The following is a 12126-nucleotide window of genomic DNA, read 5'->3' as shown; positions in this document are numbered from 1 at the left end:
CTGCTGAGCTCCGCGGCGGGGCGGCCCCGCCGGACCCTCCCGGGGCTGCGGGTGAGGGGGTGCGGGTGTCCAGCCGCGCCCTCCTGTGGGCGTGGGGCGCTCCCCCAGCCGTGAGGGTCCCCCCTCCCTGTGGGTTTGTCTTCCTGTGAGAACGGGACCCCCGGAGGCGCGGAGTCCCCGTGCGGGTCCGTGACTGTCCCCTGCCCCGCGCAGATCTCAGGAAGCAGGCGAGGCAGCTGGAGAACGAGCTGGACCTGAAGCTGGTCTCCTTCAGCAAACTCTGCACCAGCTACAGCAGCACCCGAGACGGAAGGCGCGACAGGTATAGGTACTAACCCGTTTCTTTTATGTTTTAAACGCTGCCTGTGGTGCTTGGTGCGGTTTTATCGTTTGCTGAATGCTGGTCCCACCTGTGGCTCTTAACGCTTGGCTTCTTGGGAAGCTCCTTGCAGCTGCTGGTGTTGCTCTTGATGTGATGTTGGTGTGTGAGTCACGGAGGGCTGTGGGTGACAGGTCACTGGGGAAAACTGGATTTAAACTTCATTCTGTGTGGGGTCAGTGAGCTTTTTAATGCTCGTTACATGGGCTTAATTCCCAGTTTTTCTTGTATTAAACTAACAGGAGGTTTTCAGGTACTTGGTATTAGGGGAATTTAGCGTTACAGCTCCCAGGTGGGCTGGTGTGCTATTTGTAATCCCAGTTTTAAGGGAACTGGAGCACTGAGCAGCTGTGCAAGGAACAAGCCCTCTTCAAAACGAGTGGCTCTTTCTTCCTGTCTTTCTCCTGAGGTGAGTAATAATCACAGAACCATAGAATGGTTTGGGTTGGAAGGGACCTTAAAGATCTTCTCGTTCCAATCCCTCGGCCATGGACAGGGACGATGTCAATGAGAATAATGAGAGCTGCACATGTGTTGTTAGATGTGTGTATATATACATGGTCTGTGTGTATATACATGGGTAGTTTCTGTTTGCTTTGGTCACATTTATGTTTGACTGAAGAATTAATGTGCTAAAACTCTTCAAGTCTTATCTTGTGAGCCAGAGGTGAGCTCTTCCCTGCAGTTCCACAGCAGGAACGATGTCAATGAGAATAATGAGAGCTGCACATGTGTTGTTAGATGTGTGTATATATACATGGTCTGTGTGTATATACATGGGTAGTTTCTGTTTGCTGTGGTCACATTTATGTTTGACTGAAGAATTAATGTGCTAAAACTCTTCAAGTCTTATCTTGTGAGCCAGAGGTGAGCTCTTCCCTGCAGTTCCACAGAAGGAATTACCAAACTCTTTGTCCATTTGCAACCTTTTCTTTGCTTGTTAACTGTATCAGTTGTGAGTGTTGCTGCTGTAGGTATGTGTGTTGATACTTTTCTTTTTTATTTAATTTAATGACTGAATTTTGAACCCCTCCCTCAATTTCTAGTTCTGGAAGCCTGAGAGCACCTCAGCAGAACTTGAATCAGAGCTCTAGTTTCACTTTTGTGTCTGCCTCTGTGCTGCTACTTGCCATGTAATCAAATTGTTTTCATTATTTTTGCTGTCCTGTGCCAAACTTACTTCTCTTACTCAAGCCAGATTACCAGAGCCATGAGTAGTCTCTGATGGCTGTTAGCTGCCACAGTTCTGCAGGCTGGTCTGAGATGTGACTTTTCCTTGTGGTTTCAGTTTATCTTTACTAGCAAATAGGGAAGGTGTGTGAAACTAATTGTGGTAAATGGTGTGGTTTGTGTTGCTCTGTGGGACACTGATTGCTTAATAGGCATGGGGGTTGTCCTAACACAGTGTTACTGAGGTGTAATTATGTTGCTGGAGTAACATGCTAACAGTGCAGTGCTCCCTCCTGCCAGTAAATAAATAAATCAAGCTTAAAAGTTGGGGGGAGGAGGATGCTGGTACCAGACGTGTGTGGTGGCAGGCATTTCTTCCAAGGAGAAGGTTGTATTTCCTGCAGGTGATACTGTGTCATGCATTTAGATAAGAGTTAAAGGCACACAGAGTAAGAAAATGTAATTTTTCAGCGCTTATTTCATCTCTAGCAAACCTGGGTATAGTGGAGCTTTCCAACCCCTGTCATTGGTGCTTCCTCATTTCTGGCATTCATGAAATGATGCAACTTTTCAGTGACTGCTCCTCTTCTTCTCCTTAGCTCTGACACAACTCCTCTACTAAATGGATCAAGCCAGGACAGAATGTTTGAGACCATGGCTGTGGAGATTGAGCAACTTCTGGGAAGGGTAACTCGAGTTACTTTGGGTTTATTTCAGCATTTAGGCAATGTCACAGTCCGGGTTTCTGTGATGGATATTAGGAAATCCGAGTGTGGGTGTTAGACAAGGTGTGCATGTCTAGCTGGCTCCTTTAGCTTGTGCATTGTCATTTTCTTGCAAGAAGAAGCCATTTCACATTTTCTGGGGTGTTTTTCCTTGCTGTAGCTGACTGGGATAAATGACAAGATGGCAGAGTACACCAACAGTGCGGGCGTGCCGTCGCTGAACGCGGCGCTGATGCACACGCTGCAGCGCCACAGGGACATCCTGCAGGTAACAAACGGGCCTCCCCCCTGCCTTTATGTTCTTTCTTTGGTTAAAATAATTATTATTATCTATGCTGATATCACAGCTTGCTGGAGTGTCTCACCAGGAGGTGTGAATGCCACTGATTCCATCTTGCTTTCCTTCTCTCCAGGCACTCGCTGAACTCTGAGTTGTGCTTTTTATGTTTTATTGGTGACTAGAATTTAGCTAAGAAAGAACAGGAAAGGGTGCTGCCTTATGTGGGTGGATTTTAGATAGCAAGAGGGGAAAGGGCTGTAATGAATTACCTTGTCTGTGTGGTTTGTCACGTAACAACATGCAAGGGAGCATCACACTTCAGAAAACACGATTGTAAAACCTTCTAAGCTTCTCAGGGGAGATGAAGGAAATGTGATGGTTAAAGCTACCAGTCAGTGCTATAAATTAACCATGTTTCAGACTGGTGATGTTTACATGTCATAGTACTGTTAAAATGCATATTTTGTTTGGCTGGTCATGTACAGTCTGATTTCTGACTGGTATCTGTGCAATCAATACACAGTGTGAAAAGCAATAGCATTTGTATGAATGGTTACAATGGTTTTGGTGCATGCCAGCTGCCAATTAAATTGAGTTTTGAGAAATACCAGTTGCCTGAAATGGTTTAAAATTTAAAATTGCAACTTAAAAGTCATCTTCGCTGCTCAGAAAAGACTTCATTTTAATCTGGTGTAACAACAGAATAAACTCAAGAACATCTTCACCACACCAAAGAAGTAGGTTTTGTTAGGGCTTCTGATGGGAAATTCCAACACAAACTAATTCATCAGAAAGGTGAGGATATCTGAAACTGGAAGAAAGAAATACAGTGGATTTCCCTCCACAGCTGTAGCTGCAACCATCAAATTTAGCAACTGCCCTAAGAGCAGTGAGTTTTAAGAATATGTTGCATTAACTTCCAGCATTTTTGCTGTTAAATTTGTAAGCTGGTCTTGCACTTTGTATTAGAGAGCAGTTGACAATTTTAAAGGTGGCTGCATCTCCTGTGGGTGTATTACGTTGTTCAGTTAACCTCAGTACCCTAATTTTGGGATACCTGTTTATTATTACAGGATTACACACATGAATTCCACAAAACCAAAGCAAACTTCTTGGCAATACGAGAAAGAGAGAATCTGTTGGGATCAGTACGGAAAGATATCGAGTAAGTTGTGTTTGCCCCAGCAAAGGTGTGGGACTGTCCTCAGAGGGAGAGAATGCTTGGCATAGCTCACGTGTCTGTGCTCTGAATAAAGCAAAAGAAGTTCCTTGGATTCACAATTCTCATTAAGGTTCTGTTCTGTTGGATTTTAGATCATATAAAAGCGGGTCTGGTGTGAACAACAGAAGAACAGAACTGTTCCTGAAGGAGCACGAACACCTTCGGAAGTAGGTGTTGTTTCCTATTTACTTGTGTTGGAGGTGCCTGACTTTTCTGGGAGGTGAAACATTCTGGATTTCATACAGCTGGATAAACATTTATGGCTTGTGCTGAGCACAAACTGTGTGGGGTAGATAATAGTCATGGTGGTGTCAATGATTTGGGCTTTAGGATCTTGTCAGTGACAGTTCTGTGTTGTCTTCAGGGGCTTTTGCAAGTCACTTGTGACTCAGACCTCCTCCTCTTCCCAAGGGAGTAGATAGATGCCTTTCACACTGACTGGGATAAAGTTTAAGAAATGAAACAGAAACGCCCATGATTTGGCTGGGTTTCCCTCTCCTTTTTTGTTTTGCCAGTCAGACAAAGAAAAATCTTTTTTCCTTTTGTCTCTACTGAATGTGGACAAAAGGTGATGGAAGAGATTAATTCCACAATTACCTATGCAGTTAAATATTTACAAGTTGACTCTAGTTTACCAGATAACAAGCAAAAATAGAAGGCACCTTGTTCTTATTCCTGTCGCAGAGAGGGCATTAAGTTGTGAGTAGCTGCTTTGTGTGCCCTTGTTCTGCAAAAACAGCGCAGGTGAGAGCAAAGATCTGAAGGGTTTGTGGTTTTTAGAGAGTCAGGAGGCAGCTCTGATCTTCCTGCCTCTCTCTGTGCCTGTAATTGTGCTAAACCTCAGGCTCACACGAGAGGGCAGGCTTGCATTTAAAAAAACAAGCAAATAAAAAATTACCTGTGGCTTTCTTATATTTAAACTTATACCCAGAACTGCACAAAAAGCTTTTACAGGACATTAAAACTTCTTTTTTTTCAGTTGTGGCTTACTACTGCTTCATCCTCAGTTTTCTTTAATATCTTACAACTTAGAAATTAGCTGATTTAAAGCTTTAATTATGACTGCTGTTAAGCATAATCTCAAAATAAAATGGTCAAATGTTTCTGGAATTGTAAAATACCCTTCTAAGAAACTGATATTACCCTGAGTGCATTATTTTGAAACGTTTGCAGAAATTAAGAGTGGAAAACTTACAGCATTTTGTAAACATTGTCTGGCAGATGTCTTCAGAATTTGAGCCCAGCCTTTACTGAGGCATTGATTATTTGGTCTTCTAAATATGCTAAAGTCTGCAGTATGTTTATAGGATTAAAATGCATGAAAAATAAAAGTAAGGCAGTTTTAGAAATAGTTTAAAACCATCTGAGTGATTATTTGAAACTGCTAAGACTTGAAATAAACCCACCACAACACTGAGGAAAACCATAAATAAGTGTGAGTTGGGGATCTTTAGTAAACAGGGCCAAAACCAATCATAGACTGCTCTGCAAGGTGGAGATAACTGTAAGGACTGTGAAGAAATCCAGTGTAAAGGAGAAGACAACATTGGCAAGAAATCAAAGCTTGCAAAACTCTTGAATTGAGGATCAGTAAGCTCAGAAAAAGATACTGGCAAAGGAAATTATTAGAGAGTTTCAACATATTTGTCTTCAGAGAAAGCAGTTAATGAGCTATTCATGCCAAAAAGCCGTAAAAGCTAAGAAAAGGTCCCAAGAAATCACCAGGAGCTGGCAAATTACACCAAACATGCTCCTAGGATAAACTGACAAGCTTTGTGTGAGTCATGATGCTGAATATTTGTTGTGCAATAAATCCTGGTGCCAGACTAATTGACAGAAGTAGATGACGAATATATTTACACAAAGACACGGGAGTAAAAATCCAAATGTTTTCAGTGGAGTGAAGTCTATGAAGAGAGCTTGAAAAACAGGCACAGGAACATAAAGTTTACAGTGTATTATTACATTCTACAAAGCAGTGTAATAACACCACAGGAATTATGTATTCATACCTGATATTGGAGCATTCACTTGGTCTTGACCCTGTTTAATTTCTGATATTAAGTACCCTGACCTATTACATATTTATTGCATGATCTGATAAGAGAATGTGTGAACTGCTGCCCACTGTGGAGTGCCAGGCTCTTCTGTCAGCCTTTTCCTTTATGCACAGCCACGTGAGACAGGATAAACACAACCTGGGGTTTTCTCTGGGCTGTGTTTCCCATGAATGCCCTTCAAAAAACTGCAGGGTCGGATTGTTTGTGGGGTATCTCACTGGGGAGGAAGAGGAGAGACAGGAAGCTCCTCTGCTTTTTTGCCTAAATCTGCCTCTTTCGTTTTTGTGTCACATTGTGAACACCACAGAGAAGATCCTCTTAATGTTATATATGTAGGTAATCCTAAAAGAGGAGAGGAAATGAAAAATCTGTGAGTACAAGATGCTGATGAATAAAAGGTTCCAACACACATTAGGCACGCAGCGAATGACGAAAAGCGCTGTGCAAACCCAGGCTATGCCTGGCTTTCCATTAAGCCATGAGGATCCTGGATCCATTTGGCCTCTCTTTCCCAGGGTGGGGCTGGCTGCTGTGTCAGTGCTGCTGGCAGGAGCAGGGATTTCCACCTTGGGATCCCGATGGAGCCGGGGCAGCCTTCGGGCAAGGGGCACAGGGGGCCCCACGCCGCCACACCCCACACCGGGGAGGGTGAGACAAAACACGTCGTGTTCTTCTACCTTTGAAAGCTTCACTGCTGCTCAGTCCATTTTATAAATCAGCTCATTGTTGGGAAAGGAGATTTGTCTAGAAGTTCTTCTGGCTGTGGATAGAAGTTTCCAAGTCACTCAGTTTCCTGTTTAAGTTCTACCCAGGGAATTCAAAAACAGCTTTACCAACCGCTGGAGAAATAAATTTTTTTAAAGAAAATATTAACCCCTGTTAATTAAAATAAGGTTGGCAGGTTGATCTTGTTGATTACTGATGGCCTGTTAATATTTTTACCTAATACCTCAGATTTTTTGGCATGTCAGATGCAGATAGAAACACCGAATCTAGAGTGGTCATGTTTGCTGTTCATTTTTGAAATCTTGTTTTCTTGGGTCTGTGCCATTCCCTAAAGGTATTTCATCTTCTCTGTGTGCTTTTGGCCAGGGGTCCAGACAAGTCATCCTTTTTCTTCTAATGCTGTTTTCCATCTAAAGAAAACAATTTTGATGAATAGATCTAGCCTAGCATTTTAAAAACTGCTCTGAAAAGTGCTGCCTCAGAGGAAACGATTCTGTCAACTTAGAGTCTGCCCTGAGAAATTCTGCAGTTATTGATGAGTTATAGTCTAAGTCAGCAAAGAAGGAACTAATGTGCTTGATTAAATTTGCAATATTGTGTGTGCATGTGAGTGAAAATTTCCCTTGTGTTGTAGGTGAGTGATACCAGGTGATACTGATGAGTTCGTGTAAAAATTGGTGAAGTCTTCAGAAGTTTAGATTGCAGTGAAAGATGTTATTACTTATGATGAATTCCTTGTAAAACTAGGTGAAAACACACCAATTCTGTCATTGTGATTATTACTTTATTACTCAGTTCCAGCACTCAAAAATTAGTCATTTTTCCCTTTCTAAAAGAAGTGGCTGGTGGTGAAGCAGGTGCCTGTATGGTGCAGATATCATTAGCTGTGTTTTTAATTGTCAGGTGACTGCATGTTTCTGCTGAGTGTTGCTATGCAGCCTGTGAATCTATCCAGTAAAAATTAAAAAAAAAAAGGTCCTCTTAGTTGAAGTCTCGTGTGTGAGTGATGCAGGTAGATGAGATGAACCTGCTGCAGGTGTTCAGACACCCCTGTGTGTCTTAAAGTGTTTCAAACTGGCACAGAGAGGGTCAGGGTGCCAGAGTAGGTGGGTAAGAAACTTTTTTGGAAGGAGGAAAAAGAGGAGAGCAAACAAATCAGAGGGACGTGTGCTGCATGGGAAAGAGAAAAGAGGAATCAGAGAAGTGAGCAAAAGAAATAATGGGAACCTGCACCAGTTGTGTAATGGTGCTAATTAATAATACATACCTGAGATGATGAGGAGAAACTAATGTTTGTGCAGTACTTCACGTATGTGAAGTACTCTGGAGTACTAAATACTTTCATTACTTTCGTTATGGCATTTTGTTATCAGCAGAACTATTTCAGATTTCCTGCTGTTGTTTGGGCAGAAAGGGGCACATTCAGTCGAGAATAATCGCCAGGAAAACTGCTTCCAAACTTTGTTGGTGATATGAGGAAGATCTTAACAGAGGGAGTGACTTACGGACTGGTTTTCCTCTAAATTTTGTCTTTCCTTACAAATTTTCACTTCAGCACTGATTTGCAGAGAGAAATCAGCTCAACAATATGCAGAGACGCCTTGCAGGGTTTTTGATTACAGGTGACTTGATCTTTTGGGAAAAAGCTGCCAGTTTTCTACCTTAATAGAACTTCTTTTTTCTTTTGTTGTTCCTGTTCTCTATTCTGCATGCCCTGATTTCCACTCACTGTGCTGTTGCTGCTCAGGTTCCTGTGGATTTCAGTGGAACTTCAGTGTTGGATTAAGACCAGAGAACTGTTGTTGCCTCCCTTCCCATCACCTCCAGTTGCAGGGGAGGACCCACAGATGCCTGGGCAGCAACTGCTCCAGCTGACACACAATTCACCACTACATCTTCTTCATCTTCTCTTGGAAACAGAGGATGCAGGAAAAAACAGCTAATTCACCAATTCCTTTTTCCATCCCAAGGTGGCTGGGGAAGCAGCAGGGAGGGAGGAATGTGATGAGCCTCTTCCCTGGGTTCCTGCTGGCCTGCCTGCTCTGCAGCTTCAGAACTGCTGAGCTCCACTTTAGTCAGGCCCCGTAAGGGCTTTTTTTTTTTTTAATTTTTTTAATTACCAAACTTACCTCTTAATTAAACTTATTTTTTGTTCATGTCAGAGCAGAATGCGGCGTTCTTGTGGTTCCATTCTCTTAATTTGAATGCAGATTTTAACTGAAGCAGCACTTGGGAATGAATAATCTTCTCTGCTCTGTAGCAGTTATGAAAAAAACCCAAACAGCTCTGCCCTGGGAGGACAGAGGAGCCCTCCATGGCCATGGTTTGGAGGGTTTGCACTGGTTCTGGTGCTCTTTGGGTGCAGACCTTCTGTGCAGTGCTGGCGAAGGGCTGCAGCACTTAGCCCATTGAAGTGGAAGTTACAGTGCGAGGAGGGATTGGGGAATCTGGGTCTCTCTGCTGGCCATTAATTGCAAGAGCTCTGGCAACGGTGTGCCACTGTTTTCCCAAACACCACTGGCTTGTTTTCTTTGTTTCTGGAATAAGGGAGTTTGAGAAATGCTGCATTAAAAGTGTGTGCCAGTGCCAGGATGGCTGTGGTAATCACCTTACTGCCTTAACCACTGAGCAACTCAGACTTCTGGGGCAGGGCTGTGTGCTCTGTCTGAGCAGCAGCACAAAGAAAATGGTTTTCAAAGAAGGGATTTGAGCAAAGGAGGATTTTTGGTGTTGCAAAGGCTCACTTAAGGATGCACAACAGCTTCTCCTGTAATCCTGTTTCAAAATACAATTCTAGTCTGTCTTTCTGCTCTGTCTCCTATTGCTGCAGAATTTTTTTGATTGCATCAGTGATTCTTTCCTTTAGCCTTATCTCTGCCTGGGGTTGCCAAGGCTGCTGGCAGAACCTCTGTCTCCTGAAGACTCGTGGCAGAGGGATGCAAGGCCACTCTGGAAGTGGCTGGATCAGCTTCTCCTGTAACAGTCTCAGACTGAATATGACACTTGGGCACATCATATACTCAACTGCAGCACCAGGCTGAGAATAATTTGCTGTTTTCTTATTTTAATAGTAAATACTGTTCAGAGAGGGAGACCGTTCCTGTCTCCTGGAAAAGGAGAAGCTTCACTGTGTATAATTATATGACTGTATGAGCAAGTTATTGAAGTAGTTTAATGAGAATTTGGGGAGGTTCAAAGCTTCCAGGCAATGAGGGAAGATGCTCTCTTGGGTATTATTATTATTATTATTTATAAATAACTTAATAAAAGATCATGAAAATCAGCCAAGCAATTCAGGATTTAAGAGGTTTTTTCCTCTAAAAATAGCTTGAGTTTCATTAAGGTAAAATCAACTATTTCTTTTAATCTTCCTGTTTAGGACTTAAAAAAACCCTACCCCAAACTACTAAACCAAAGATTCTATGTTTCAATGTTTATTTGCATGCTTTGCTGATAGTTGGATTGCTTTAACACTACTGTAATCAATAATTTGCCTGACACTGATGACTGTTGTGACATTTTTATACCTCAATATGTCTAAAGTGATGGGGACACCAAATGAAAAAAAAAGCATCAAACCCACCACAGACAGCACAAAACTTAATTTGGGAATTTCCTTTGTAACTTCCAGTACAAAACTGAATTATCTGGGTGACAAAGGATGCAGCCACACATTGAGCATTAAGAGCTTCAAGCTCATTGTTTGCTTTTCACCTTTATAAAAAGTGAAGGTTTATGGATGGAATTCCATGTACCCCAGGGAAAGTGGCTATGGCAACTCTTGTAGGTCTTTATGAATGTCTGCAGAAGCTGAAGAGCAAACCCTCACAGAGTGAAAGATTACCTGAATGTATCATGGGAAAAAAGTCTGCTCTGGTTCTCGATTCTGGGCTTCCCCTTAGAAACAGCACTTTGTTCTTATTGGGGGACGGGAAGGATATAAAGCCACACTTCAAACTTCAGGGCTCTGTGGTTTTTTCTGAAGTTTCTTGCTCCTTTCAGAAATAAACAAGTCGGTGATGCATGTTTTATTTGTTTTTAGCTTTCCTTTCAACACTGTTTCTTAACTAGGACAGCTTCCCCCCTCCAAGGTCTGTATTGAAATTAGGGCTTTCATGAGTGCTGAAATCCATCCTGCATGGGTTGGTTTTGAAAAGCAGGTGCAGCTTTTCAACAGAGTCAACAATTGTGGAGTTTTATAGAATTCCTTTTGTGCAATCTGAGGATCACTTTTATTATTCTAATGCAGTATGTCGTTTTTTTGTCAGTGTGGCTGTGCACTTCATTATTCTTTAGGGCCAGAAGTGCTTGCTCATTATTTGCTATTGGATCCTCCAGTAAAAACAAGCTGTTGAACTCAATTTGATGTGCATGGGTATGTTAAATAGTGATTATTTCCATTTTCTCATATACAGAGTGTATCTCTGGAAAGTTACCACACTACTGCATAAATGTCATTCTTGAGTTTTATTTAATTTCTGCCTCTCCTAATGCATCAGAATTAGGTTCTCCTCATTCTTGGCTGCTGAATGGTTGCTGTGCAGATATCTTCGTGTTCTATCAAATCCACGATCCTAAGCAGAACTAGATCCAAATTCCCCTTAAAGCATCCTTATTTTAGCCTAGTAATAGAGTTCTGTTTAGAACTTTTCAAGGACCTTAGTTCTGTTGTGATTTGAAGGATGCAGAGTGTTTTCCTCTCACTTGAGAGACTTGTTTACATCAAGTATGGTTGCACTTCTGGAAGAATGCATCTTGTTCGGTCTCAGATAAAAAGCCCTAAGAACGCTGGGAAATTGGGTCAGAAGAAGAATGCTGCGATCTTTACCCATTAATGAATTGCATCCTGAATTTGGCTTGTGCGTGGTTTAAATGTAGTGTGCACTTTACATTTTGAACCACAAGTGTTTGTTATGTTGCAGAGTTAACTATGGAGCTTTAAGAATAATTTTCTGAAACTTAATTAACAGGCAGGTAGAGAGTTGTAAATCGAGTACCTTGTCCAAATCCTTGATGAAAGCCACAGAGCTTCTCCCAAAAAACCCTCAAAACCACAGCAGGTGAAAATGCAGTTAGGGAGCAGAGCACGTGTCTGTCAGTGTGGGTTTTAGGTTTTCATAATATATTAAAGTGGGGTTGTCATCCTAGGGATACTTCTCACTTCATTTCTGTGTTAGCTCGACTGGAAATTAAAAAGATATTAATTATGAAGTTGTTTATGTTATCAGGCTCTTCTAGAAAACATTCCCCCTTGTGTTCTCCCGGTTACTTAGGAGTGTGTGAGTAGTGAAATAGTTCTTTAGCTTTGCCAAGCTGTAGTCAAAAAACACTGAGCTAGAAAAGTGATACAATCTATTTTGTTACAGCACAGATTACAAACAGCTTGTGTTTGTTGTAAGCTGAGCATCTCACGTCTGTGTGCGCCCAACAAATCAGCCGTGACAGGTTATCCTGGGAGAGCTCGGTTTTAGTCAGGTCAGTGTCAGATATCAGAGCCTTGTGCTGCTTGGTTTTGAGGGTTTTTCCCTTTAGGAAAAGGTCCCACCTAAATTCCACGTTTTAAA

The 12126-nt window shown here is 42.1% G+C and overlaps 1 protein-coding gene across 2 annotated transcripts in view; it reads left to right on the top strand.

Annotated features, from left to right (window-relative positions):
• GOSR1 (golgi SNAP receptor complex member 1) overlaps positions 1-12126 on the top strand; it is a 41657-nt gene that overhangs the window by 13813 nt on the left and 15718 nt on the right. Inside the window, exons 4-8 of one of the 2 annotated variants that reach the window (XM_017731035.1) lie at positions 214-322; positions 2149-2236; positions 2435-2542; positions 3628-3719; positions 3869-3943. In XM_017731035.1, coding sequence (XP_017586524.1) covers positions 2192-2236; positions 2435-2542; positions 3628-3719; positions 3869-3943 — 320 coding nt within the window. In that variant the 5' untranslated portion in view covers positions 214-322; positions 2149-2191. Of the gene's footprint in view, positions 1-213; positions 329-2148; positions 2237-2434; positions 2543-3627; positions 3720-3868; positions 3944-12126 lie in introns of both variants that reach the window. The other variant, XM_017731034.1, reaches the window with a different exon arrangement.

This window comes from Corvus brachyrhynchos, unplaced genomic scaffold (assembly GCF_000691975.1).
Source record: "Corvus brachyrhynchos isolate BGI_N302 unplaced genomic scaffold, ASM69197v1 scaffold283, whole genome shotgun sequence".
Taxonomy (NCBI): Eukaryota; Metazoa; Chordata; class Aves; order Passeriformes; family Corvidae; genus Corvus; species Corvus brachyrhynchos.
The sequence above is the reverse complement of the archived record's forward strand: the minus strand, read 5'-3'. Positions and strand labels throughout refer to the sequence as shown.